The 27,091-nt window shown below is 38.4% G+C and overlaps 1 protein-coding gene across 2 annotated transcripts in view; it reads left to right on the top strand.

The window, feature by feature from the left end:
* PI15 (peptidase inhibitor 15) overlaps positions 1–20,956 on the top strand; it is a 29,287-nt gene extending 8,331 nt beyond the window's left edge. For both annotated transcript variants that reach the window (XM_027811159.2, XM_005443183.3), the window contains exons 3-6: positions 10,989–11,107; positions 11,390–11,522; positions 11,684–11,799; positions 14,785–20,956. In XM_027811159.2, coding sequence (XP_027666960.1) covers positions 10,989–11,107; positions 11,390–11,522; positions 11,684–11,799; positions 14,785–14,920 — 504 coding nt within the window. In that variant the 3' untranslated portion in view covers positions 14,921–20,956. The remainder of the gene's footprint in view (positions 1–10,988; positions 11,108–11,389; positions 11,523–11,683; positions 11,800–14,784) is intronic.
* Positions 20,957–27,091: the final 6,135 nt, after the last annotated feature.

Below are 27,091 nucleotides of genomic sequence, written 5' to 3'. Positions count from 1 at the left end.
ACTGTACTAATCATTGGCTATCGGTGAGATGCAGGATGCTGCCCGCTGTTCTAGCAGTTTCATCTACAAAAGGCCAGGAAACTCCATTCTGTCTCAGTAACTAAACTGGTGTTCATCTACGGTCAAATCAAAGTGGATGCTAGCTATAAGAAGTATATCTCTTAAAAAGCCATCAGTTGTGTTCAGAGTGAACGACAGAAGACCTGTTCAAAAGTTGAACAGAAAGGACCTTTGCTGGAAAGCACTCCTTGAAAAATATGGAGAACTTCCCCCAAAAAGCTATTGTTGATAAATATACGTTGATAAAGCATGACTGTGATAAACTTGCTTTGGTATTAGAGCTCCTTTCCAAAGTTTTATGCATAAGAATTTTAAAACTTCCATCTTGATAGTGTTTTAGAAGAGAATATTTACATTATTTAAATTTAGTATTAGCAGAAAGCCTTCTAGGAGTTTAAGCAAACAAAAAACAACCTAGTAAAGTCTCAGATAGAAAAGCAACTTGCCCAGAGCCCTCAGAATTAGACATTCCTTTATTATTAAATGTAGCACCTCTTGAACTTCTTGGCTAAAAACAGAGACAGGGCATTTTTCACAAGAATCTTGATCCAAAGTACACAGTACTTCATTTCATACATGAATGGAGATGATAGTAATCTTAAGCCTCTAATCATTTTTATCCTCTTTCCATACCTGAAAAGAAAATCTGAAAAGAAGAATAGTCTGTCCAGGTCTGTGGAAATGTGTGACCTAAAGGCAGCAAAAGATGGAAACCCCAGGATAACCACTTGATAGGGTTTAGTACACAGAATGCTGTCTTCAGCACAGGCACCTCCACCTATGAACGTGTCTGCAGGTGCCCTGGGATGCGGTTTGAAGTCTATTTTAACTCAGCCAAGAATGAACTGGGTTTGCACCTCTATCTGTGCAGTGATATATGCTAATCTGCATCAAGAGAAAGAATCTTAAACTGAGCTTTCTTCTTCTGAGAATAAAGAACTATTGTTCTTATTCTTTATCCTGCAGAAAGAAGAAGCTATGTGTTTTCTTTTGTGTCATGCTGCCATGTCTTTCAGTTAGAGCTACTTGGAAAATAATAAGTATTTTCTTTGAAAACTTTTAAAGAAATTAAGAACATTTTTTGTTTTAAGGAAAAACTTCAGTGGTTAGTAACAAAAAAAAAGTTAAAAGTGTAGATTTTTTTTCATATAGAAGAGAAACAAAACACCACAAAAGAAATACATTTTTCATTCACATTTTGTGGTTGTGAGAAAAAGCAATTTGTTCTGATCACATTTAAAATGATAGAGGTCAGACACCTTCCTCTTTAGACTCATGACGAATTGTCAGGGTAACGTGGAGCTAGACAAAGTTTGGTCCTTTTTGTTACCACTTCTGAGATAAGCTCTTGCCAACTAAAATATGTCTTGCAGTAGGTTAGGAAAGCACTGAATATTTTAAGATACGTAGTTCTGATATTTAACTTTTCAAAAAGCTAAACAAATAATAGCATATCAGGGAAGCTTATTGTTATTAAATCTGACAGCTTACCAATTTTCTTTTTTTCTTATTGTTTAAAAGCCTGGTGCCAAACATGAAAAGAAGCGCGGACAACATTTAGAAGAAACAAATTGACTATTAGCAGCAGTCAAGCTTCAAATGTTAGCACTTTGAATTTGGACCAAATAGGCACCTAGGAATATAAATTTCTGTATAAAATATAGACTTGAATTTTCATAGGAATTTCTGGCAATGAGGTTTCTTGGACATCTGTCTGGTGATGCCCTGATTACTACAAGACAGACTTTCTAATACTGAGCCCTTCAGAAGTGCGAATCAGATGTTTGGAGGTTTGGTTTTATGAGAGTAAATTGACTATGAAACATTGCACAGTTTTACTTTGAGTTGCAGTGGAGTATTGGACAAGCAGCTTGATGTATTAACCCTGTATTTATTTGCAAAAGAATGAGGTACAGAACTGCGATGCCCATCAAGATTTTTTTTCTCTGCAGGGCAGACTTCAGCAATTGTATGTGTAAACTTTCTACTTATTACCTAATGCATTTAAGAAAGGTCTTGCGCATGTGGTAGGCATGAATTACAGTGTGCACAGTAAAATTTCTAACAGGTGGCAGCTGAGAGCAAAAAGTATTCATATTCAGAGAGAGAGAGAGACAGCCTAGAGTCCAAATGATCTCAGAGCCCAAATAAATACATGATGTTTGCCAAATCTGTCTATAAATTCCAATGAGCTCATATGTTTTCATCACACAGTATGTATTGAAAAAAGTGAAGGCAAAGAGACGAGGCTCTTTCAGTCACTCTGCTGAAAAAGCATGCAGGTGAAAGGGCTGGTGGGTTGTTTTATTAAGCTTTGTGCCAGGTTTGGGATAGTGGATGTGGTGGGGGGTCCTACAGAAAGTATCTGAACCTGAAAATGCTACAGGTTTGGCTATACAGAAAAGAAGGGGAGAAGTTGCACAAGGGACTCCTGCATGGGATTTCTGAGACACGGCCACCACATGTGCAAGTGACACGGCCGGTGCAAGGCTGCATGGCTGAATGACCCGTGAGGACAAGACCTGCATGTTGGAGGGCAGCAGCCTACATCTGCTAATCCACTCTGGGGCTTGCACGAGCAGCTGTGGAGTGCAGCTGTGCAGATGGGCTGGACAAGTCAAATTTCATCCCTCAGCTTCCCAACGTTTTTTTCACAGGAAGAAACTGCTTGAATCAAAGTTTTCTTCTTTCCCGCTTGCTTCCATTCTGGAAGTAAGAGCTTCTGATCTTCAGCTGGGCAAACATGCGGAATTACAGGGCTAATGGAGAACAAAATCAGAAGTCTGAGGTAGAAAGGTGAATTTTTTGATTGGTCACTGCTAAAAGAAGGTCCTACTGGCCACCTTTCTGAGGTGTGCAGGAACGCACCATGGATTTGTTCTGAAGACACTAGTGTGAGTCCACAGTAAGCATATATGAATAACAAATAAGATGCCAAAACTGGAATACAGATTGCCACTTTCTATTACTGCAAAATGTAACTGTGTTGCCATGGAACTATATTCTTATTACGTATCCCCACATTTCATTTGCAATCTCATCACATAACTGCAGTTGTGTAAAGAAGGTGTGGAAAAGGAGAGTGCTTAAACCAGCATACTTCACTTGTTAGCTCTGGATTTGTGCTCAGACCTGTACCCGGTGCTTGTCACTCCAGCTGTATAGCTGCTGGCAGCCAGCTGAGGGGCTGGTCACACCATGGCTGTTGTGGCATTACTGGCAGCAGCCCTCACCTGATGGGCACTCAGGGAATTCTTAGGAGGGTACTGAGTGACCAGGATGTGTATGCTTTGCTTAAAGTACTTGTTTTACCACTAAGAAATATGCAGAATATTATCCTAGCTGATACATCATAGTAAAACCAAACCAGTAAAATACTGAGGGCTGCTACTGGTGTTTAATATTATAGAGCAATGCTCTGCTGAAGTTCTCTTGTACTCATGCAAGTGAGGGGAGCTTTCTTGCTACTGGCAATAAGACTAAGCCAGTAAAGATCAGGGATTACGATGGCGAAAGAAGAATTGAAGCATGGTTGTGTGTTGCTTGAATGCTTTAAAATGATCATTAGCAGACCCCCTAGGCTACCGGGTTAAAAACATGTTCGATTCCCCAGTTAGCCCCTATCTTCTATCTAGCAATCTGTCTGCTGGCAATCTCAGAGAAGGAGCGCTCCTACTGCTCACATTTTTTTCATATTCTCTTTGTGACAATGAGGGCTGTAAAATTAAGTGCTTCTAAAAAACCTCCAGTTCACACACAGATATCCACATGGAATGAGAAAAGCATTTATATGGTGCATCACTGTGTATTCTTCTCCCTTTGTATTTAGATCACAAGTTCTTGCTATGTGTTGCTACTAACAACCATTTCGGAGTACTTGCAGAGAAGAGGAGAGTTCATTGCCGTTTGCTTTGGTAATGATGTCTCAGAGCTCATGCAACAAGGCACAATACAGATATAACAATACTAAGTCACATATTTTATTTTGTCACTGGAAATACGCATTCTGAAATTCAGGGAAGGTATCTGATTAATCTGAAAACAGATTAATTTTTGTCTCTGAAAATCAGGAAATCAGGAAAATTAAATTAAAAATGTTTCAGCTTTCTCATGGAAAGTCATCATCCTTGCATAATGAAGAACTAGACTAGCAAAGCATAGATTGATGTTTGGTTTTTTTCTCACTTCCCATATTTGCCAGGAATAATGGATCTTAACTTCCACTTCTTCCAAGTTCTGAACTTTAATAACAACTTATAAAGGGGTGCAATTCCAGGTCAGTCATTCTTTCTCTGGTGTAGCATCTCTAGTTGGGGCAACTAAAACGTTAGTTATCAAACTACCTTTCAGGTCTAAAGATATTACTGATTTAAGTATCTGTTTTACTTGGGAGGTATTTGACTTGCTTGAATCAGCCCTTTTTGTCTACCTGTAAGAAAGCTGAAATAAACATTTTATCTGCATGTACTTTATTTTTACTTTTGAGGCAGTGACTCAACAGAAAAAGACAATGCAACATCACTTTTAAGGAAAGTAAATGCAGTGAAGTGTTGACAGTTTTTACTGATGACTTTGGAAGAAGACAGAAATTGAGTGCTGTGGGAAAAAAATAATAATAGCATGTTTTGAAGAATTTGCCAATCAGATCATAAATCTGTGGATAGGTATCAGCAACATAAAAAGTGAAAATTGTCATTTGTCTTTTTTTTTTTTTTGTTTCTTTGACAGTGTGTTGAAGGGTTGTAATAGAAATGGATGCCCATTTTTAGATTTATAGAGCAGCCAGGTTTTTTTTTTCCATTTTAAATACTGAGGAGATGTCTTCTTGCAGAAATGGGAAACAATCATTAACATATTCTAGTATGCATGAAAGCAATTTACGAATGTAACATTTTTATACTTGCAGGGATAGGGATTGTCTGTTTGTTAAGAAAAACGGCCATTAAGGGTCTATGTGAAATTCCAAGACATTCATCCTTTCCTTTCTTAGTTAGTGATGCTTTGGATGATAGATAACGTCCCAGAACTTATTTGCATCTTTCAAAATATGAAAGAAAGCCTTGACAGAGTAAGGATACCTTCCTTCTCCCCTCTTTTCACTAAATGTTAAAATAATTCTCTTTAAAAAAATGAGAAATCTTAAGACGTGATCAAGAAGGTAAAGTAATAGCCATACATGGCCACTTCTGTGATTGACCTTTTCCTCCTATTTCAGCAAATTATGCAATTAATATGCATTAAATGTGCTTATGCAGTATGTTTCAAACTCTTCCAGCTATGGAAAACACATCAGAAAATTACCTGATGTACATTTTCTCCAGGTATTGGCATCCTTTGGATGGCCAAGCCAAACTCTGAGAGACATGAACTACTTCCTAGAGCTCTGTGGACTGCAAACTGACATCTCACAATGTCAGCTTGAAACCCAGTGTTTTAATACTGGTTCCAGGCAGAAATGTTGTGGTGAGTGTTTGGACCATCTTACTGAGACAGGCTAATGAAAGGGAAAAACAGTCATGTCATGCGCTTCACTGATATCCAGAGGTCCTGAATCAGCCTTTACACAAGAGAAAGATTTGGTTTCCTAATCTTTATGTAATTACACAGTACAAATACTATTAAGCCAGACTAAAAGGACTCCAGCCTGTTGTGCACCGAAACTGAGAGGTGCTCTAAGAAAAGAGAAGGTCCTTAAGGAGGTTCTGACATCAACTACTTCACCTAGTCATTGTGGAGGCCTATAGCGAACATATGCTCCTGCTTTAATAAAGGTACAGATCCCAAATGATGCGGTTCCTTGATACCATCAAAATCCTAAAGCCTTAGGATGTTTCGTTAGCACCAGTGATGGGCTCTAGATTGTGAGAACGCTGCTTTGAATCCCTGCTCTGTTTTAGTCAGTGTAATTTAACCATGACTTCATATATTCACCATTCACAGATGTTCTCAGCAAAGTTTGCATGTTCAGACTGTTCTACTAGATGTTGCAGTAATGCATTTAAAACTAGGAATATGAAACTTTACTTTTCAAGTAAAATTACCACACGGTAAATGTATCCAGGGTAGCAGTATGGTTCCAATAATACAACAGACATACAACAGCCCTTTAGAAAGTTTGAAGTAAGAAAATGTGAATTGTATTAAGAGTGCTCCGTTTAATTGGTTTTGGTAAACTTGTTCAATGTTTTCTACCTACAGATATAGTAGTACGGTTGCTATCTGAAATGCCTTGTTGCTTTCAGCTTTACCCCCTGTTCTGCAGCAGGGTTTGCCCCCTAAGACATGTTTGAGCATGCTGTCAAGAGAAAGCTACTCCATTTAAGCAATTGGTATTAGGAGTATAATTCTGGCTGTAATGAGAATGAGCAGAACAACTGTGTTTTTAAGTTCAAATTGTAGTTAAAAATGGTTATATGCACCATTCCTCAAATTAAAGCATAGCTATCAGTGTAGGAAGGGAACAGCCAATTACTTTTCAACAAATGTGGACAGATCTTTGTGATATTGTAGTTGCTTCTCTTCTTTTTCTTCATCATAATATTTATTCAGCTTCACCACCATTTTAATTTCTAAGTGAGTAGTTGTGACCAGGACCACCTATTTCAGAAAAGAAAAGGACAACTCCATCCCTTCTACGTATAAATTATCTAAGAACAACCAAGAGACAGCTATAGGAACAGCTATAGAAAGGGAGGGTATGAGGAAACTGTGACCCACAACACTAAAAGGCTTCTCTTGGGGAAAGAAGCTCACTTTTTGGGCTTCATGAAATATCATTCAACGTTAAAGAGATTTTGCTTTACACTCTGTTGCTCATTATACCTTATGAGAATAAAAGAATTTATGTTAATATTTGTTTGCCTAGTGAAACAAACAAAAAACCCATCTTGGGTGAAATTCTGGCCTCACTGGCAAAATTCCTGCTAACTTTATTGATGCTAAGATTTTAATCCTAAATTTCAACCAGCGTGTGCTGTGTGAGTGCAGAGAACACCCCAGAGCTGCCTCACAAAGTGGTCTCTGGTGTTGAAACTCCCCGTGTAGCAGCAGTGGCTTGTTCCCTGTGTTTGATCTGCTTGACAATTTTCAAGTGTAGTATAGTTTTGCAGGGAGCAGTGCAGAGAGCACAGTCAGACAGCTTTCTAGGAAAATAAGCTTTGGCTTAGGAAAGAAAAATAAATTGGCCAAAGGATGTTCGCTTCAAGTTGCCAGTGGATGTGTGGTGAGATGCTTTAACTCTGTCACAGCTCGGTCAGACCCAGCTGAGGAGTGGGGAGGGTTTCCATGCTGGACCAAACTCTGGAGAGTTTGGGGTGGGGTCTTTATAGTGGGTGGAAGGAAGGTGACTGCTTCCCCAACTACTAACAAACCTAGAAAATGAAGATTTGCTGTCCCCAGGGAGAGACTGAGCATAGTTTATTGTGGGACTGCAGCCAGGTCAATTGGGACTTTGCATGATAGCATTTGAGGATGAATCACCTCCTTGGATCTTGACCCACTGAGTATGCAAATCTTTCTTCTTTTTCTCTTTTGCAATTTTGTGTCCATGTCAGGCAGCTTTCCCTAACATGTTAGGACTGGCCATAATTTCAGATTTTATCATTTTGTTTATCACACTGTTTTTGTAAAGTCTTTGCTAATTACCACAAGCTTTTTAATTTCTCCTCATACGGAAACTGGCCTGGCTTTCAAGTTAACTTCACTTTCTCTTTCTAGGATATTTTTCTATTTCTTTATATGCTTATTATCTATGTACAACAATGAAGCATCATGGATTCAAATATCTAAATGTCTTTGCACTGTACTCTCACATGCCCAAACCAGGGGACTGAGCTGAGATACAAGTTAAACCAAGTGTGGACTCCGAGTCAGACTTCTTTTGAAAGGGGTGAACTAACAGTACAGTCTCGTACAGTTTAGAAGATTGTAAGTCATTATGAGATATTTTTTCTGCTTCAGTCTGTATTAATTATTTGCCTTTTCTCATGGAGATGATCTAGAGCTAGTCCTAGAGGGACTGAGACCACTTTTTCTTCTGGTAAATTAAAACAAAATAAGGAGGGTAAAGTACTTCATCTTTTCCCATGGAATACAAATTATTTACATAGCAGGAGGGGACCCTGTGCAAAGGCTTTCCACCAGCCTGCTAAGGAAGGAATGGAGGGAATTAAAAGATGCTGCACATGCTCCCCTCTACTTTATTTCTTATTCAGTGGTTATTTTCTTTCTCTCTTTCTCTCTCTTTTTTTATGTTTGCCAAATCTTTCCCATGTCCAGAAAGTGGTCAAGAGTGAAAAGATAATGGAAAGCAGAACGCACTATGTATCACAGTAATGCTTACCTGCCAAACCCACAACTTTTTAAATGAGTTCGAAACAACCCCCTGACACTTTACCAACCAAATACTGCAGATGATTCCCAAGAAGTGAAAATGAAGCTGAGGAGCCATGAAAGTGAAATAGCAATGTTCTCACTGTCCACGGTAGGGGAGCCGTGCCTAGTTTAGAGGACATGAATAGTGAAAACCTAATCCAGTCTTCACATTGCTTTCAAACACCTAACGTGCTATTTTGCGAGGCAGTTTAGTACACGAAAATATGCTGGGTGGAAATCAGGAGCTCAGTGCTATTTGTGCAAATACAGTACACATTTAGATATTGTGGGACTGCAGCCAGGTCAATTGGGAGCAAGCATGCAAACCTTATGTGCAGCCTCCTGGCAGGGAGCAGTCGTGCCAGAAGCATGATTAATCCCAGCAAAGGAGGGTGTTTATGGGGTGTCACAGTCCTGGAGGAGCTGCCCCTAATGGATGCACACCAGGCAGCTGTGTTTGGACCCACACGCTGGATCCATGTGCTGCTGTTCCCCTGGGTCTGGGCAGGCTCCAGATGCCAGCCGTGGCCCAACCTCTCAGGAACACTCTCCAGGCACACTTTTATGCTCGCACTTACTGTTGCCCACTCTTGAAGCCCTCTTTTGGGAACCACTGATGTGCCGCAGAGATTGTAAAGGTTCTTTTGTACACCATCCACATGCAGCTAGTCAACGTCGGCAGAGGTACAAAGCAGAAGAAATGTCTGTACACAGTTTTCTTCCCCTTGGGCCCTGGAGCATTTCCTGGGTTTTGGATGGTGCCATAGCAATCCTGGGTTCCTTCTCTTGTACCCTAGTGCTCCAGTTTAGCCTTCTCTTCCCAAGTTCCAGACTTATCCCTAGTTCCCCTGAGAAACTCCCTTCATTTTTTCAGAGCTGAAGTCCAAGTGTGCCCTGGCTTGAAGACCATTCCTCGTTAGCATACTTCTTCCTAACACTTGTCTGTTTTGTCCTTTTACTGGTAATTTGCTTTGACATTGTTCTGGGACCTTTTACGAACAGGTGTAAAGTAAATCTGCTCTGCTTTAAGCACTATCCATCTTAACTTTCCCTAAGGTGGTTCTGCTTGAATGAAGATCGTTTGTGTCAAGGGTTCGTATTGATCTCTGTTGTGCTGCTCAGGGTTCAGTCTAGGATGTGCCTCACCCACTCCGTGTTAGCAGCAAAAGCTTGGTTCAGTGATATAGCAGTTTCATGAAATTTACTAGTTTTTGTCCTTTTCGCTGTAACACATTTCACAAGCTACCAGACAAAGCCAGGGCATGGATTACTGACCTAGTCCAGTCTTTTCACTCTGCAAGTTTGCAAAATTAAAACTATGAATTCAGTGTTAGAAATCAGTATTAGCTCATAGTACATAAAATATTTGTCATGTTGGCCACCTTATCCTTTGATAAGTTTATTTCTGACTTTGCTTCTTATTTCATGCCTCAGAGAGCATATTCTTTATTTCATAGCCACTCAAGATTTATGAGTTTGGGTTTGTGTTTAAAACGCTGCAATGGGCTGGGTGGACAATTTTACTGTATTCTGTTCCTGCCTTTCTACCTGCAATTCACTAAAGCTGTCCTGCAGCAGAACACTCCACTGAGGGTATTCAAAATGTGCATCTACTTCCAGGATATACAGCCTGCTTGGGTATCACTTAAGCACCAAGATATACTAGGATTTGTACATACTTGTAATACAACGGTGAGATAGATATTCTTTATCTGGAGCTCCGGTGGTGCAGTAGGTTCTATTGCTGATATCTCCGTTATCACTGAGGCAAACCTGTTTGCTGTGGAGAAAACAGCCGAATTAGAAATCAAGTATGTAAGTGAGCAGACAAAGCATATAAAGGAGACAGTATTTAAGTTCACTTGCCATGTTCCTATCATTGGAGAACTTAACAAGTAAAATGGTCTCTTCTTACAGAGAAGCTGTTATCTTTTTATTCCAGGCAGGGAGCAACGTTAGCTCCCATGCAGAATAAAGTGGTGAAACTCATACCGTACCTGGAAACTATCTGTAGTCTTTGCCTTTGTGGAATCCCTTTTCTTGACCTTGTGGCCTCAAATATAAAAAGCTGCCACATACAGTCTCTCTCTGGCTATGGATACTCTTGAGATCCTATTTCAAAAGTGTTGGGGTTTTGTGGGGTACGTAATACCTGTGTTGGATTGTTCTTCCCTGTGTGCCTCTCCTTCACTTTAACCTTCTGAGTCCCATCCAATGTTTCACTCCTCTTCACACATGGATCTCATCAACGCAGAAGGGAAAATGGTAGGAGAATGCCTGTTCAGTAAAGGGCTGTTCCAGAAAAAAAGGGAGAGATCTGAATACTTGGCTTCCTCTGATAATATGGGCTGGAATTTGTTCCAGGGATAGGGCAAATCCTGCTAGATCCTGTCCATGCTGCCCCACAGTTTTCTGAATTCAAGAGCTCTCTGCCTAGTTACAGCTCTGTGTTATGATAGTGTATTTGTGACTTAAGATACTTGTTTCTTGTGTTCTTGCACTGTGATTGCTATTTCTTTTTCTGTTTTGCTGCTAAGGATATTTTATTTTGTCAGGTTTGGGATGAAACTCTTGCGAAATCTGCAGAGGCTTGGGCTGCTACTTGCATTTGGGACCATGGACCTTCCTACTTACTGAGATTCTTGGGCCAGAACCTCTCTGTAAGAACTGGAAGGTAGGCACACACCCTACAAAACAGTTATTTTGTAAGCCTTCAAACAGCCTTTGAGATCCAGGTCTTAGACTGATGCAAGTGTCATCCAGTATTATAGTAATAATTCATATCCATCTATGTTCATTTAGCTTAAGAGTATTATTGCTTAATACTGTGCCCCTAGTAATGCATGAAGAAAGGTGTATTTAGGTGACTTGCATCAAAGGGATTAGCAGCAGAAAGTTCCAAAATGCCTAAATCTAAAATGACATGTTTTTCTTTCTGTATTTCAAATAAACCCAGGTATCGATCTATTCTCCAGCTGGTCAAGCCATGGTATGATGAGGTGAAGGATTATGCTTTCCCTTATCCTCAAGATTGCAACCCCAGGTGCCCCATGCGATGTTACGGACCCATGTGCACCCATTACACACAGGTTATATAAATTACATTCTTCTATTCAAAACCTACCGTGCAAAACTGGACTTTTCTGTGATGTATTTATATCTCTCTCTCTCAAATAAATGTGTACATATATATATATATACTTATATTTCTTTTCAATTTGGACTTCACCAATAATAAATATTTATTCAGATGGTTTGGGCCACTTCCAATCGTATAGGCTGCGCAATCCACACATGCCACAATATGAACGTCTGGGGATCTGTTTGGCGACGAGCTGTTTACTTGGTATGCAACTATGCCCCAAAGTGAGTTGCTTTCTTTTAATATTTTTATTTTTTTACTTCATTATTTATTTTTATACTTCATGCATGTTTTGGTCCTCTCATAGGACTGCTTACTCCTTTTTCTGCAGCTTGGCCTCTATTTGTGCTTTTTCTGTGGGCTGCTCCTTCATTCTAACTTTACATCTGAAAATACAGAAAATGCATGACTTGGTGTACAAAGAAGAAAAGGCAGTAACTTGATGTGTGTGGAACAAACCCTAAAACTGTTATTGTTGTTATTATTGTTATTATAATTCTTCTCGTTTTCTGCCTTTGTGTTGACTCCAATTTACTTAGTTCCTTATTTCTTTGCTCTTATATAAACTCATGGTGAGCTAGACTTCCTCAGGTAAGCCATCCCACTGTAGATCAAGCCCTTGATTTACTATGAACGCATGTTGCTGCCCACAAGATACCTTTGCTTATGACCATGCTGCATAAGGGCATCCATAGCATAGGTTTCCCACAAAGTCCATCTACCTAAGCTCAGTGTCTACAAATCTCATCTTGCCTTCTGTATTTGGGTCCTTCAAAGTACAGACCATAAGCACCCATAGGTGGCCCTATATCAGGTAGCTTTGCAGAGATCTGTATTATGTTGAAATGAAGAAATTAATTTTCTGCCAGCATTTCCTAGATATCATCTCGAGCTTACATCAGGGTGCAGAATGAATCAATAAAGTGTGGCTCTGGGAGAGCTTCAATTTAAGGTCTGGTTTGGACCAGTGCTGCAAAAGCAGCATGAGCAGGGTAAATGTCTGGTTTCTCTGACTGTATTAGACAAAGCCATAGTTCTGTATAGGAATCTAAGTATAATTAATTGAACATGTTTTCCATAAACTATCAGTGGCACAGGTCCATCTGTGGTAAAGAATATGTCATTACTCTAGCTGTTACATGAGTAAAAGAATTTTAAAGACCTTGCAACTTAAAAAAATATAGGATTTAGTAAGACAACTGACTTGGGGAAAAATACACCTTTGGAAATCAAGATTTATCTGTCTTTTTGTCTTTAGTATCTACTGGAAAAGGATGGTAAGAAATGAACGTGAGGGAGCAAAGATCAGGCGGCAAAAAATGTATCTGACTTTTAGCTCCGTAACATGGACAAAGTGAAATAAAAGTTTATAAGAGAAACCCACATATTATTTTTCATATATCTCCTGAAAAAATAAAATAAAATTATAAACTTCCAAGAATACATCTCTCGTGTTCATATATAGGAAAAGAATGATTTTATACATTAGGCATTACTGAAAACTGATGCATTGTTTATGTATCAGTTAACAATGAATTAATGACATTTTATATTTTCTGGATCTAAACCCCCCACTGTTTCTCAAACAGCAAAGCAAAGCCTGGAGTTACAAGCTGCTTCTCTGGATGAGATTTTGAGTAGACCTTTGATTTGTAGGTCATAGAATTGGATTTTCACATCTACTTATTGTGCAGTCACATAGAGGATATTGAGTGGTCTTGCCTGGCTTAAGTTTATATTCCTAAGAATTATTTGAATTAAGGACATTGGGCTTAGAGTCCTTGGGCACCCATGTAGAAGTCTCTTTGCTAACCCATAAAGGCTAGTTACTCCTTCTGAGTAACTAGCACATCAGAAATGCCCCTAAAGAAGGGGGTGAATATTAGAGCACTGACCTGAGGTGCTAAGATTGGTGTTTGGCAAAGATTTAGGATTTAGAACTCCTTTTCACTGATGCTATGCTGTAATGCTGGAAAATATCTATGCTTCTGAAATTAGGGAAAAAATAGTTGAGGGTAATAACAAAGTTTAGAAATGCCTTGTCCCTATGTAACAGATTCACACAAATCAGCCATGTGTTGTGTAGAAAATTAAGCAGAAATCGGCTTTCAGCAAACTCTTTCTGGATTTCCATATCTGTTATCAAACTAAATGTATTTCCTGAGCACTCAGTCTGCTGTACCCATTTGGAAAAGATATAGAAATGAGCGAAGTATTTGAGAGATTCCTACTGTCTTCTAAGGCACAGCCCAGACCAGGGCTTTTGATCCAATGTTATTGGCTGGGAGGTGTGGGATGAGAAAATGTTTCATAAATAATTGCATTACTCACCGCTATACCACGTCACATGCAAACTAGAGAAATTTCTCTGCTCAGTGAGACATAACATTTAAATAAAAATCTAATTTTAACTTTCTTTCTGCCTACATCACTAGTGTTACATGAATCAGTAAAAGCCTGGGGTTTATATAAGCACCTAGAAGTCTGGATGTGTTTTTCAGATGTTCCTGGATCTTTCAGAGTTACCTTTTTTCACATGATCACTCTCCAGACTGGTACCCCTTTCCCCCTGGGCTCTATTACACAGCTGTATTCACCAGATAGGAGCCCACCTTCTCCTCTCATTAACATCTATGACACCCCTAAAAATGCCCAGTTCTTTTTAATACAGTACTGGTGCAAACGTTTTTATCTTCCCCTTTCTCTAACCATGAATTCAGCCTCAGAGCTTGAAAATGTGGGTCTAGAGTAGTGCAACAGAAGAATAAGATTTTGCTCAGTTTGTTTTTCTACTTTCCAAACCTAAGCTTATTTAAGATAACTGCCAGGAAAAAAAAATGCTCAAGGAAAACCTTACACCAATGCTTAATTTCTCATAAACATAGCCCTCTAGTAAAAAAGTCCCAGGCTCGATGAATCAAAAATCACTTGCTGTAGCAAAAGCAAGACGACTGGGACTTCAGCACAGAAACTAAAGGAGATGGAATGGGCCGCTGGCCTGAGGTGACATGGTCATTCTCCTGCTGTTTTTTGGAATCTGCGGATCAATGTTTGTCAGTAATCTACAGGAATATGGTAATGTATGTTTTCAGTAACAGGGCATTTATAGGATATCAGTGAAGACATAAACTTTAGTCACGTATGGTTAATTATTTTTTTTTCTTCCTTTCTGAAATTACTAAGCATTCTTTTTCCTTTTTTATTTTCAGGGGGAATTGGATTGGAGAAGCACCATATAAAGTAGGAGTCCCATGTTCGGCTTGTCCTCCAAGCTATGGAGGTTCTTGTACCGACAATCTTTGTTTCCCAGGAGTAACATCAAACTACTTATACTGGTTTAAATAAGTTAAGTTTTACATTATTTTGAAAAAAACCCACCAAAACCCAAACAAACATGGATGAGGAACAAGAAGCTTGTATATTGAATTTTGCACATATTTTATATATAGAGATATTGTAATAATACTCTGATGTTTTCTTTTTGTATGCTTTTGTATAATTAGCTTTCAAAGTATAGTATAATTTGGTTTTAACACTTTGGGATTTAAGATTCACATTAACCCTTTTAGATTAACATTTTTTTAAAGGAGAACAAACTAATTTTCACCTTTGCAAGTCTAGCTTCCTGAAGATTAGGTTCTATTAAAAGCACATTAGAAGATAAAATGTGACTTCCTTTTAAAGATAATAGCTCCAGAAAGAGAAGGGTCATTGATTAATACTGTGCTTTAAAAATGGAGTGTGATGTGCAAAGCAACAAATTGTCCTCACATTCCAAATGGTTCCTTCCATTTCCACCTGTGCTTTCACCTGCAATGTCAATGGGACTCTGAGCAAAGGAAAACATATGTGCAAGAGAAACTGCAGGATATTACCTACCTCATGCACAACATCAATTTGTTTATGGTGTTTCAAGAGTTCAGCACACGGCTGCTGCTATCATCAATGATGCCTGTGTGCAGACAGGAGAATTAAGAGAGAATGAGGAACCACACTGGCCAAGATGCAGTGGCTGTTAACTTACATGCCTGAAGTCTTGTCTAGATACAGAAAGCTGCATCATTTTAAATATGCTGGTATAATAGCACAGTCTAGCTCTACCTTCCATGTATCTGAACGCAGCCATAATGGTATAATGGTGCTTTGCAGCAGTATATTTATACTTGTACAAGAAGGCAAAGAAATACATTGCTACAAAGCAACATAAGTGACATCAATACATGACATCCATACTGTTTTTTACACTACAAGTTTGCCAGTTTATGAGTTATCCCCCTGACTGAAACTCAGCCAGGTGAAACTTTCAAGGTAAGATCAGACCTAAAAGTAGATAAGAGGATTTCCAAATAAAAGACATCAGGCAACTTTAGCACTTCATGCAGATTTGATACAAAAATTCCCAATGTCTAAAGCAATTGGTAGGGCCCTTTAAAATATATTGCACTGTTTCCTAAAAATATCTCTATGGATTAATTAGAACCAAATCTGTTTATTATACCTTCCCTGCCAAAACCTGAATGCCTTATGGGTGCTTACTAGAACATTTATAATGAGCCCCTACACTTTGAGCTAGAATATTATACAGGTATTTTTCTTGAAAAACAGATTATAAAAATGAGGAAACAGAATGTCTGCCACAACTACTACATCACTGAAATAGCCTCGAGTTTTGGCTTTATATTACGGGGCAGAATGTACTCCACTTTAAATATACATGTTTAGTCTGCTTGCACTGCTACATTTAGACCTCTGAAATTTATGAACTTTGAAAAGCAATACTGAGTAGGGCAAGCAGAGCAACAGAGGATAATTGCACTAGTACTACATATGTGTGTCTTTAGGTCACTAATTCATTTCTTTTGAGGGTGTTTGAGACAGTCTGTTACCAAAATATGAAGTATCATATTGGTGATATATATAAAAAAAAGATCAGTTTGAATTCTTTGCGTTAGTTATGCCTTTTCTCCGGCAAAATAGCTGGGGGTGGGTGGGGATGGGGGGTGTGTGCGCAGCATAGTGAGACACATGCCACGGGCTTTACAGCATAAAGCATGAAACTTAGCAGCCCCTCTCCATCTGTCCATAATGTGATCCCTCAGAGAACATCAGCAATGGATCTATGACTCTTCACACATTTCTGGTTAGTGACACTTCTGCATCTGACAGGACAATAACTAGACAAGTATATTGTCTTAAATGTGTCCATGTTTTAAAAGAACAACGTTTGTAATATTCTCCTAACTTTTATCCTAACAGTTACAATATAAATGGTTTTCCTTTTGGTTTCAAAGGGACTTGGACTTGGACAGTGCTCAATCAGTCAAACACTTTCGCTGAGTAAAATCCAGTCCTGTTTTGAGAGTGAAACACAACCTCTTTGCATCATCTTTGTACACACTGAAAGCATTCAGTGAGAAAAAACTAGGTGTGTTGCTAGCCCTCAGCCAGCTCAGTTTTTGACAGAGATGCATGTGACATACTTTTTTGGGTTTTGTTCTGCGTAAGAAATCTTCTCTAGAGGTCAAGACAGCACAGTTAAAACAGTGCATCTAGCCATTTTCAGTATTTTTTTTTAATTTTATATTTTTTAATACCAGATAGGAAGCAGAGCATAAGCAAAAGTTCAGGTCAAACCGTGGAACCTACAACAGTAGGTCTAGCAATAAATGACTATGCACTTTGGAACTTGCAACTTGTATGTTGTATGGTACACTTTCCAAACAGGACTAGACATTGTAAATTAATTTATAATTCTTTAATTCAGCTGAAATTTTTATAACGGGTATATATGTTATCGTATCTGTTACTTTTTAAATTGCTACAAATACCTTGATTTTATGGAATATTTTGTTTTCTGTGGATATAGAAAACTTTGCTTTTAACAAACAGGTATGCAGGTTTCTTAACAACATCCCATAATGGTGCTAGGGATTAAGTATTGTAATCACACTGTAACTGACAGCAGCAAAAAGTGATCTGGGTATAAGCTATTTCATACGAGCAGCTCCTGATAAAACCAGCCACAAGCACTCAAGCTCAGTTGAGTATTTTTCACTGAACAGAGAGGATTACAGCTCATCAGATACTTGATTACCACATGGAATTTGCCCTTCCACTTTGTTTAATAAGTAGTTTACTGAAGGCCGTTCTGTGTTGCCTATTTGAATCGCCCCAGTTTCTCTCATCTCGTTCTCTTGGGCCAGGTAATGATGAAGCCAGTAAAGCTGTGCTTTGATTGCCTGTGTTGGTTCTGCCTGACTGATTACCTGACACCGAGTGCTGCTAGAACAAAAGTACTGAAATGTGTGGAAGACTTCAGATGTCTTTGGCAGCATATCTGCTCTGATACATGCCGAGGAGAATTCTTGATGAGTTCAAGGCTATGCCGAGGCAAACTACCCCCAGTTGTTATTCTGATAGCCTTTAAGATTTGTACTAATTCCTTCAGAGCAGCATGGTGTGCCTTTAAAGACAGAGAAATTAGCTCAGACTTCTGTTCTAAATAATAAAATTATGAAAGTATACACAAACTAAAATAAGGCTAGAATTTTTTTGTCAAAGTAATGTGAGAGGCATAAGAGTAAAAATGAAGTAACTGATACCATTAGTTCTTGAGTGCGGCTGTTCATAGTATCTGCTTGTGATTTTTTGCCTCATTATATGTCGAAGATGATGGGTAGCAGTTGATACCTTTTGGTGCTAGCCTCTATGTTCTGGTGCTGAAGTTATTGATTATTTTTTGTGGAAGATGAGGTATACTTCCAATATTACCATATACACTCCAGTTTTTGTGAGATCTTTTTCAGCTAAGCATATAATTAACCACTGGGCCAGATTTGCTTTCAAAGTTCCTTTTTATGGTTGTTTCAGGCTATAATGAGAGTCTTCTGTGCATCAGAGAGGAAAATGTATTCCAGTTCAAACCCAAAACAAACAGCACCCTCCCGTCATCACAACAGTGAAGTGATTGTGGAACAAATTATGGGGAGAGTAAGACCTCTGATAGTCATGAGTTCAGATTGATGCTGAGCAGGTTTTAGTGATCGCAGATCCTCTCTCTGGGGTAATACATGACTTCAGAAAACCTGGGCTTGACCTCGCACAATTATCCTTGGGATCTCTTCTCTGAGATCACCTCGCTCCCCTCTGAACTGGGGTTGAGTTGGATCAAGCCTCAGTGAAAACCATGGGAGATTTAACATAACTTTTAACTTTTGCGTAAGTGAGAAAGTTAGATTCCATGAGAGCTTTATGGACAGCAAAATTAGACTAAATGTGCCGTCCCTTGACAACACTGGGAAATATCATGGGGCTCTGAAAGAAGAAACCTCCCAGAGCAAAAGTGCGCTATACCACAGCTGGGATCTAACAGATAGAAATATATCTGTATCTGTATCCATTTCTAAGTCTCTAGATACATGAATAGATAGGTAGGTAGTTCTACATGTTTATGTATTATCTGCAAGGACCAGGTTGCAGACATGGATGCCCTCTTGTGGTTGAGAATACCAGTATGTTGGTTTGATTTCATAGGAAGCCACAAAGTTTAAGGATTTTTCAAAAATACACACACACACAAATTTAGTTTGTTTCCCTTAAAATTTTTGGCCTTTATTTTAAAGACACATGAAATTGTTTTATTTGAGAAATGAGGTCCACTGTGTAACTTCTCCATTCCTTAGTTTTACATGCTTTGTAAGTACAGAACTCAACCAGAGTTGTATTGGCTGTTGGTTACCCATCATACAAAGTTTTATGAGTATGAGGTAAAACGGAGGTATTCAGATGTCAGAAGAGTTTTTAGAGGTGTAAATCAGATATAGTTCTTAAAAAGAAGAGAGTGGGAAGCCTCATTACTCAGATACTAAATTCCTAAACTATCCCTAAAGAAACAGGAGTTTTAAAGGCCCAAATTACTGTTGAAATTTGCCCAATATTCCTAAGTTTTCAAGAAAAAAAAAAAGTTGCTTTTCTCTTCTAGAATGAAGATCTCATAGAATCCAAGCACGCAGCATTTTTATGGTGCTTTTTAAAACTGCAAAACAGAAAATTTGTATGGTTTGGTTGTCAGACCATAATTGGTCTGATGGCCTCAAAGTGCACAAAATTTCCCATTTGGATTCATAAGGAGAACACTGAACTTCTGAAGTAGCCACAGCCTTCTCAAAATGCTTTCTTTCAAAAGAAAATAAATTGAAAATCAAGACAAAAATAGCAACGACCCACCTGGTTAATTCAATAAAAGAAAAAAAACCCCAAGGTTACTATAGGTAATTCCAAGACTCTCTTGCAGCTGAACCTTCATTTACTGAGTTTCCCTCAAGATTAGTTATTTTCTGTTAGAGAAGATTTTTTTGTTCGTATTACAAGACAATGAATTTTTAAATTCACACAAGTCAGTGGAACAGACATAAACTTTTGATAGTTATCCCCATTCTTCTGATCTTCCCTGAGAGTGAAGTGTGAGAAAACCAGACTGAAATGGTTGCAATTCAGTGTTATCTCTTTGTCTTCCACCAAAAGACAAAATTCAGAGTGCAAAAAGATTTTGGCAGCTTACCATTTGGCAATCAGGTTGCAAATTCTTTAAAAATCCCTTGTACTGACAATCCTTGTAAATTATGCTCGGGGGTTTCTTGGCCAGCAGCAGAAGAGAGGGAATATCCCGCAGGTTATATGTTTAGCTCACAACAGCAATCATTATTTAAATCACATCATGCTGCAAGCTCCTTACAGCTTCAGTAGATCATCATGTAAGTCAGGAATTATCTTAGATGCAATATTTAAGTTAATAAACTTGTTCCTTAGGAGTGAATGGTAATATTGGAATCTAATAGCTCTGAGGGGTTAAACAGCTTTGTTTCATGTAGGGTGCTCTTACATAATTGAAATGGTGCTTAAAGGCAGGGTTCATTTAAGAAGTAAACCATCGACAGTTGCTTTATTTTCATATGCAATAAGGAAAGATATTTTTGAGGACTGAAGATGTTGAGGATTGGAAATGATGACATTTCTATGCTTTCTATCTGAACCCAAGCCAAAAAAAAAAAAAAAAGTTCAGTGTTTATACAGTGAAACGTCCTTTCCCTCCCCTCATTATATATTTTCATCATTTCTTGTTTAGATCTTTTTGAAAATTGTGTGGGTGGGGTTGTATCTTGTTCTTCAGAGAAGAAAGCTTGTTGTGTAACACGTCTTGCAGTGGACTTTTCAGTATAACAATTCTTTCATATGATGCTATATACATGTTATACCTGAGATATAAATTTGTATTCCTGTTTCAACTTCTAATGCTATGAAACTATAAAGAAGTGTACATCACTTTGATCTATTTTGTAACATCTGTGCATTTAAATAAATAAGTAAAATTATCAGTATTTACACCTGATGTTCTTTTGAGGATTCTTTTGTTGTTTCTTTTGTTGATTTGCTCCCTGAAGGAGGCAAATTTTCAGAGAGATAGTAAAAGACATATCTAAACTGAATTTCAATTCAGTTTGAATATCTTTATACAAGTGCATACGCCTTACACCTGGGCTCCATTATGTACTTGGAATCTGTCTTTGTGTATCTACCTGTATGGATAGGAAGGAGCCTACCTTTTAGTATTGAGCACCTAAACTCTTCATCAAAATTAGTGGTCAGGGGATGTTTTCTTATGTGCCTCTGGCCAAGAAGAAAAATCTGAACTGTGACCAAAGGAGATATCCACAGAAAATTGGGGAGGTACCATTGTCAATTTGGTCATGTTCTCTTCCATGGAAGGAACCATGCTGCAGTCAGGAAAAGGTAATTTTTCAGTACCTGAGTAAATCATGAGGGAAAGGGAGAAGGAGGAAGAAGGCATATATAAAATAATAGTTGGTGTCACAAAAGCTATTCAAACTCTGTGAAAATCCCTGGTTCCTTCGGTTCATCCTTCACAAGCTGGACACCACAAAACCCCTTTCTTTTATAATTCAGCATGACACAAAGTTATTTTATGCATCATTAATTTACAGATTCAGCTGGAAGGACACAATCTCACAGAATATGGGAAATAATAGAAGAAAGAGCAGATTCTTTCAGAATGCCAAAATGCATTTTCTCTAGTATGCTCTTTTTTGATTAATGACATTGTATGCTTTTTATCACACCTGTTTGTGATGTAGAAATCCACTGAAATTTGGGTTTAATATTATGTGTAATTATGAATAAATACAGCCCAAGCTGTTGGTACCCTCTGGGCAATTGTAATAGGATTATGGCAAATGTCAGTAGCTGGCCAACAATATTCAGTGTTGTTGCTCATCTCTCCCTGATCTGAGCCCAGTCCTGTTTGGACTACAACAAAAAGAACAATGGTTTTGCCTAATTTCTCACTTCTGGATGGACTTGATTTCTCTCTTCCTGTCTTGCTTCTCTCCTTTCTCTTGACCTATGAATTGGTCTGCAGTTTTTTGAAAGACAATGCTAAGGTACATAAATCCACTGTATTTTTTTTCCATTTTCTCTCTATTGCCCTTTTATCTGGATCTGAGACTGAAACAGAACTGACCACTGCAGATTTCCACTAGTTCCCTGTCTTAGTCTCACAGTTTTCTAATCATGGTTTCCATCAGCCCTTCACACCTTGATTTTTCACCTGCAGAAACCAGGACATGGAGGAGCTGATGTGTATGTAACTCACCCTGATACGGAGAGTGGATGTAGTTGGGGTGTGTGATCTCAGGTGTGGGAGCTTCAAAGCAGTCACAAAGTCCACGGCTCAGGCATGGCACAAGGTGCTCTAAACTGTGACTGCAACAGGAGGAATGGCACCACTGCCGTCAGGAGGCAGCAAGGCCACTTGTTACAGTAGTACCATGGTTTGGAGTGCTTTCATGTAGTAGCACAGTGGTTATTGTCAGTCTGGGAACCTCTCATATAAACTAGGAGATTCAATGTTCTTTGTTTTTTTTGAGAAGATGGCTACTATGCCAACAGGGTATACAGTCACAGGGTGACAACGCCATATATCTGCAGACAGGCAGTGTGGCATCCCACCCATTTACTACCTAGGACAGAGGCAGACAGCTCCCTTCTCATGAAATCACACAGTGCCTTAGAGCCCAGTTACACCAAGTGTTTGGGTTTGTCTTAATCTCTAATTCTCCAAGTCCCCAGTGACTTTGACATCAGAGACATTAATTTGACATTCTTTGACTTTCAATTTTTTTTTATGCTTGTTTTCTTTCATGTTAGTAACACAATAACCTGAATATTACTTGGTAGCCTTTTCATATGTCTTTAACACAGTCCTTTATGTTTGACTGGGGGACCATTATAGTAGTAGCATTCATTACACATATGACAGGTCTTTACAGCAACATCATGAAAACAACTAATGGAAAATAATATAAAGAGTTCTCCTTAACAGATAATAGGTTAAGAATATATTTTCTCAACCTGGCAGTACTTATAGCTTTTTTTCGCTTTCTGTGGGATTTCATCCTGAGCTCTCTAGCTCCATCATTTTGAATCCCCTTTTCATCTCAGAGAAGACAAGTTTATTTGATTTTGCCTCTGAAATCTAGTAGTGGACTTGCTCCACTGCATTTTTTGTCAAAAAAAGTTTGAAAGTATGTCTGTAAACCCAAAACTGTCTAAGGTCTTGCTCATTTTGCAGTCCATACATCTGCAGCTACAGCCTCACAGTACTGTTTTGCAGTTTTTGGAGACATTGGCCACACTGAGGTGACGGTAGTTTCAACCAACAAGGACTTTGCATAATGATGTGAGTTTTTTCCATCCATCACATCCAAAGTCTTGTCTGTAACAACTTACTGAAATTCAGTTATTAGCAGCCATGGCAGATTTTGACCGTATTGTTGTACTACAGTGTAGAACAGAGCACAGAGAGAGGGATGTATTCCATTTTGTCTTCTCTAAACTTGCAATATCCCTGTGTCCGTTTAGGCATTGTAGGACCCTTGGCTTGCTGCTTTATGTTGGATTTCATTTTGGCACCACTTTTTCTGCATCATTCTTCAAAGAGTTTGTATTTCTTCCTTTTTTACTGGATTGGAGGTCATGAATTCTTCATACTTACTGTGATCTACCTGCAGATCTTGCTATATAAATTTCTCCCCATGTCTGCCATTTTCATTACACAGAATTGGTGGTTATACTTTTTTAGATTTTCTGAAAATCTACAGCTCTTTGCATAGCTGCATGAGCTTCTAGTCATTCTCTTCTTCACTCCTCCCCAGAAAAAAGTGTACTTTCTGTTTAGTATGCTGTACACCACCAACATTTTCTATTTTCCAGTGAAAAACATATGTGCCAAAAATAACTGAGATGGCAGTCTGCAAAAAAAGTGTCTCCCTATGGGTGTTTTGAATGTGCATAGACATGTGGTCTGTTTTCCTATGGGCAATGCCAAAATCCTGCTGATATATCAGACATGGAAAAATATTTGGCATTAGCCATCTCCTGAAGGATTTTTCCTCTCACAGGTAGTGGAAAATACTCCTCTTTTACATATCTGTTTGATTATTCTAAGTATGTCCATAAGCAAAAATAAACACTCTGGGTTTTAGTGAGTATCTATTTTATCTATTAACACCAGTGTCATCACCTGGAGCTGTATATGAAAATGTAATGCTTGGGAACAGTATAGTTCAGTGAGCTGGGGCATGGGATGCTCCAAGAGTGGCTCAAACCCAGAGGATGTCTTTGGTGGTCCCAGAATACTTTTGTTTCCTTGCTGATTAAGGCCACGTGGGCCCTGCAGGTGGACCTCATGATGATGGTGTGGTGTTTTCATCTCCAGATTATGTTTCACTTCCTTCCAGAGCCATACCATGAAACTTTCACACGAAAGTAGCCTTCATGATTGTATGACAAAGCTCCAGAAAAAGGTCTGAATGTAATACCTTTCAAGCTGTATCACAACTCAAGACCCATAGGTGGGAAATATCTGTTCCACTCCTGGGACCCTATCTAGCACCTTTGGAAACTCAGTTTATGATGAAGGCACTTGTCATGGGTACCCAGATTGTGGCACAGCCTTACGGGATGAGGCACAACAGTGGAAGATCCTCCACTCCTTGAAAACGGTGTCAGTTTCCTTATGTTTTGCTTCTCTTCTTTCCAAAGCGTGAACTTTCTTCATAAGATCAATGGAATGACATGTTTTTATAAAAAAATAAAAGCTCTTCATCCATGTTCCATTAAAGTTTCAATAATTTCCATTATTTATTCACCCAGCTATGCAACTGATCTACTCTTTTGTGGGAATAATCTCAACCTCAATTGTATCCACTTATCTTCTACTACTTGCTTCTCTGAAAAAGTTGTGAGAAGTGTTTCAGGAAAAATCGAAGCTAACTTTTTTGACTACCTTACTTTTTATTTGTATCCATTTATTATCTTTCCATGTAAAAAAAAAAAAAATGTTTTAACTGCAGTCTGCAATCTTTGGTATATACATAGATTTTAACCTTCTTGGTTCTTTTCAGATTTTTATTCCTTCATATAAGGTATTCTAATTTCCTTTTACCTTTATGCCATTCTTTTGTTCAGGTGTTTCCCAGAAGGGAATGGTGATCATTGCAACTTTTGTTGCAGATAATTCCCTTCTCCCCCAGCCTACTTAACCTCAGACATTATCTCTCTATTATGTCATCTTTACAGCCTGTCACTCATTTTCTGTGGATATCGATGTCATTGGATCATCTTAATATTTGACAAGTTTGTCCCTGCTGGTTGCAAGAGATCACTTTTTCTTTTCTTTCTTTCTTTTTTTTTTTTTTTTTTTTTTTTTGTGTGTTTGTTTGGTTTGTTTGTTTGTTCCTTTTTCTTCTCCTGAGTTGGTATCTCAGTGTCTGTTGGATGCTAATAACAGCTTCACAGAGCCCCACGTAGTGGTACCTTCTGGGAAACTCTCCTCTTAAATACTGTTATTTAGGTGCATGCTCTGCTGTATAGACATAGCTACAGAGTCAAACAGCAATGCTTTGAAGTCAGTGAAAGTTTTGTTGGAGCTTGAATTTCTCCTCTACTAAGCTGAGGACTTCTGCTTTTCCAGATCTTTTTAAGTGTGTCACTTTTCCTCAGATAAAGAGAGAAGGAACTTTGAAGTCACCTGCAAGCTCTATCCACTTTTCCAAAAGGTGTATAGGTATTTAATAGACAGGGGTTATAAAAAGGAGAAAATATGTTAGAAGAATCAAAAATGCCAGCTGAACCGAACTAAGCAAATGGAAAATATAATTCTGAGTCTTCGGAAATGTCTGCTTTAGCACATGCTGTTTATTCAAGTTTTTGTTCAATGAAGACATCGTACTGTGAAGCTTCCTTTAAATGTAGACTTTTTCTGACAGCTACATTTATCAAATGTATCAAAAACCATAAAGTCTTAAAACTGAAAAGGACGAAATAAGTGAAATATCTGATTTGGGGAGAAAATTAACTGCATTAAAGGTCCTTATTTTCTACAGATAAACAATGCTGTTTGTGTACACAAAACCTTTTGGTCCTGACTGGTGGTATAAGAAATGTGTCTCTACTCTAAATTCCTATGGTCATATTTGAATTTTTCAACATATTTTCTCCAAGCACACTTTAACTTTTGTCACTTCAAAAATATTTTCTGCCAATTCAGCTAGTGTTATGGTGTAACTTTGTTAATGTTAAAACAGTCTTTTGGAGTCTTTTCCAATCTGAAAATGCTGGTTCTTAAAACTGCAACACATATTTTACTACTTATTGTCATATAAATTATATGTTTTCAAAACAATATGAATTAAATTAGGTTTAACTTGTAGTTCATAATATTGTTTATGATATGTTTTTTCAAAATTGCTCACCATTATATTAATGAAAATCTTATTCCTCCTCACAATAAGTGAGAGATATTGAAATAATAGTCCATGCATCATGTGGTAGAGCAACTGGGTAAAAAGGCAAGATCCAAAAAAATCACTTAAAAAGCTACTTAGAATATAAGTTCCTAAATCAAGGAAAGTGATAAATAAGCCTTTCTTCCTACCAGTAATGTCTGCATAATTGTAGAAGACCCTGTTCACCTCTTTTCAATGGTAAAAGCAAAACTGAATTTCGACATGCCATGCATGAAGGGCTGAAGCCTTCTTCCCAGGAAGAAACAGAGGGCTCAGAAGAGCTACAAAGCATGGAGTTTGCTCTTTCTGCTGGTCAGGGAGAAGAAAAGAAGTTAAAATTGTGGCAGCAAGTTCTGCTTCTATAAATGTTTAGATTTTTCCATACTGTCTATTTGTCAGATAACCCACATGTGAAGCAGGAGCCTTAGAGTTAGTTTCTTCATTGTCCTGGGGGGGGATTCAACCCCTCTGTCACAGTTTCAGTAGACTCCCAAATAAAACAGCTTATACATGCGGAAAAGCTTTGTTAAAAGACAGGTAGGCAAGCAATAAGAATCCACTGCTGCACCAAGTATGCAAGTCATACCAGAAGCCCAAGGGAACACACAAGTGGTGGTTTGGATACCTAACTAGGAGAGCTACAAACCCCAGC

Source organism: Falco cherrug, chromosome 3, assembly GCF_023634085.1.
Source record: "Falco cherrug isolate bFalChe1 chromosome 3, bFalChe1.pri, whole genome shotgun sequence".
In the NCBI taxonomy this organism is placed as follows: Eukaryota; Metazoa; Chordata; class Aves; order Falconiformes; family Falconidae; genus Falco; species Falco cherrug.
This window is presented reverse-complemented; position numbering and strand designations above follow the sequence as displayed.